The sequence below is a fragment of the Arachis duranensis genome, chromosome 10 (assembly GCF_000817695.3).
Source record: "Arachis duranensis cultivar V14167 chromosome 10, aradu.V14167.gnm2.J7QH, whole genome shotgun sequence".
NCBI classification, from domain to species: domain Eukaryota; kingdom Viridiplantae; phylum Streptophyta; class Magnoliopsida; order Fabales; family Fabaceae; genus Arachis; species Arachis duranensis.
The window spans coordinates 26,201,325-26,201,959 of NC_029781.3; the positions used below are offsets into that span (position 1 = coordinate 26,201,325).

The window sequence follows — 635 nt, forward strand, 5'->3', positions numbered from 1 at the left end:
CTTATGCTTCAATGCATACTCTGAGTTTGTGCCTGTGCTAGTTAGGGTATCTAACTGATACATCTAGCATGAAGTCCATGAGTGTACCTTTGGTACTTTGAAGCACTATACTTCCGATATTGAGACTGATCAACTTGATATCGATTGTTTGGTGTGTATAGGAACCAGATGGCGCCTCGTGGACCCAGTCAGGGACGTGAGAGAGATCGTACTAGTACGCAGGAACCAGAAGTCAACCCGAATAATCCGGTAAACATTATGGCGGCGTTGGAGAATATGGCTGCTGCTATGCAAGCCACTGCGGAGACTCTTGGGCAACAGATAAACAATAATGGCAATGGCGGAAGGGAAGCTCAGGGCCCGATGACACTGGCAACTTTCTTAAAGGTTAATCCACCTAAGTTCAAGGGAACCACCAATCCGACTGAAGCCGATACTTGGTTTCAGGCCATGGAGCGAGCACTACGAGTGCAGTTGGTGCCTGAAGAGCAGTGTGTTGAATTTGCTACCTATCTGCTCACGGAGGAAGCATCGCACTGGTGGCAAGGGGCTCGACGTCTCCTACAACAGGGGAATGATCCTATCACTTGGGATGCCTTCCAGGTGGAATTCTATAAGAAGTACTTTCCAAATTC

General features: G+C 48.0%; 1 protein-coding gene across 1 annotated transcript in view; it reads left to right on the forward strand.

Annotated features, from left to right (window-relative positions):
* Positions 1-168: 168 nt before the first annotated feature.
* Positions 169-635, forward strand: part of LOC107469658 (uncharacterized) — a 1,280-nt gene continuing 813 nt past the window's right edge. The window contains exons 1-2 of the mRNA XM_052255596.1: positions 169-249; positions 448-620. Coding sequence (XP_052111556.1) covers positions 169-249; positions 448-620 — 254 coding nt within the window. The remainder of the gene's footprint in view (positions 250-447; positions 621-635) is intronic.